Raw genomic sequence first — 953 nt, 5'->3', positions numbered from 1 at the left:
GTTTCTGGGCACGGACCCCAGATAAGAAAATGGATGGATGGATTTTTTCACAGGTTGGGCTTCAAAGTGGCCCCTGACCTGTATGGGTTTTCATGTGAATGATCAAATTATCCCTTCGATAGAAGCTTTTCTCACACAACTGGCATGAAAAAAGCTTCTCACCTGTATGAATTGTCTTGTGACGATTTAAATACCTAATTTGAGAGAAAAGCTTTCCGCATGACAGGCATGAGAAAGGCCTCTCACCTGTATGAATTTTCTTGTGCACCTTTAAATCACCAATTCGAGAGAAACTCTTTCCACATATCTGGCACGAAAAAGGTTTCTCACCTGTATGAATTCTCTTGTGACGATTTAAATCTCTCATTACACAGAAACTTTTTCCACATGACTGGCACAAAAAAGGCTTCTCACCTGTATGAATTCTCTTGTGCTCGTTTAAATTATCAATTCGAGAGAAACTCTTTCCACATATCTGGCATAAAAAAGGCCTCTCACCTGTATGAATTCTCTTGTGACGATTTAAATCTCTCATTACACAGAAACTTTTCCCGCATGTTTCACATGAAAAAGGTCTCTCACCAGTGTGGGTTCTGTAATGGTTTTTCAAGTTATACTGTTGTGTGTAACATTTCCCACAAATGTCACATTTGAAAGGTTTTTTCTTTGTGCCAGGATCAGACTGACTCTCTGACTCAGAGCAGCTGCTTCCTTCCTGATCTTTGCTCTCAACCACTGGAGAGATATGAAGGGAAAGCTGCTCTGTTCTTGTCTCTTCTTCACTCATATCTTCCTGAAGAGTAGAAGTCTCAATCAAAGCAACAAACTGCTTCTGGACAAGCTGCTCTCCCTCCTGACTGCTGCAGAGGTCCTTCTGGTCCTGTCCAGTTGGTAAATGTTCTGGTGGCTGCTGTTCATGTTGAAGCACTGAAGAATCTAGCTCCTCTTTTCTT

At 41.4% G+C, this 953-nt stretch overlaps 1 protein-coding gene across 8 annotated transcripts in view; it reads right to left on the bottom strand.

Annotated features, from left to right (window-relative positions):
• LOC103129848 (zinc finger protein OZF-like) overlaps positions 1-953 on the bottom strand; it is a 59,591-nt gene that overhangs the window by 43,009 nt on the left and 15,629 nt on the right. For 5 of the 8 annotated variants that reach the window (XM_016665446.1, XM_016665440.1, XM_016665441.1 and 2 more), the window contains exon 3: positions 415-953. In XM_016665446.1, the coding sequence (XP_016520932.1) occupies positions 415-953 (539 nt within the window). Of the gene's footprint in view, positions 1-4 lie in introns of all 8 variants that reach the window. The other 3 variants (XM_016665444.1, XM_016665445.1, XR_001660115.1) reach the window with 2 other exon arrangements.

The sequence above is a fragment of the Poecilia formosa genome, unplaced genomic scaffold (assembly GCF_000485575.1).
Source record: "Poecilia formosa unplaced genomic scaffold, Poecilia_formosa-5.1.2 Scaffold585, whole genome shotgun sequence".
NCBI lineage: Eukaryota > Metazoa > Chordata > Actinopteri > Cyprinodontiformes > Poeciliidae > Poecilia > Poecilia formosa.
This window is presented reverse-complemented; position numbering and strand designations above follow the sequence as displayed.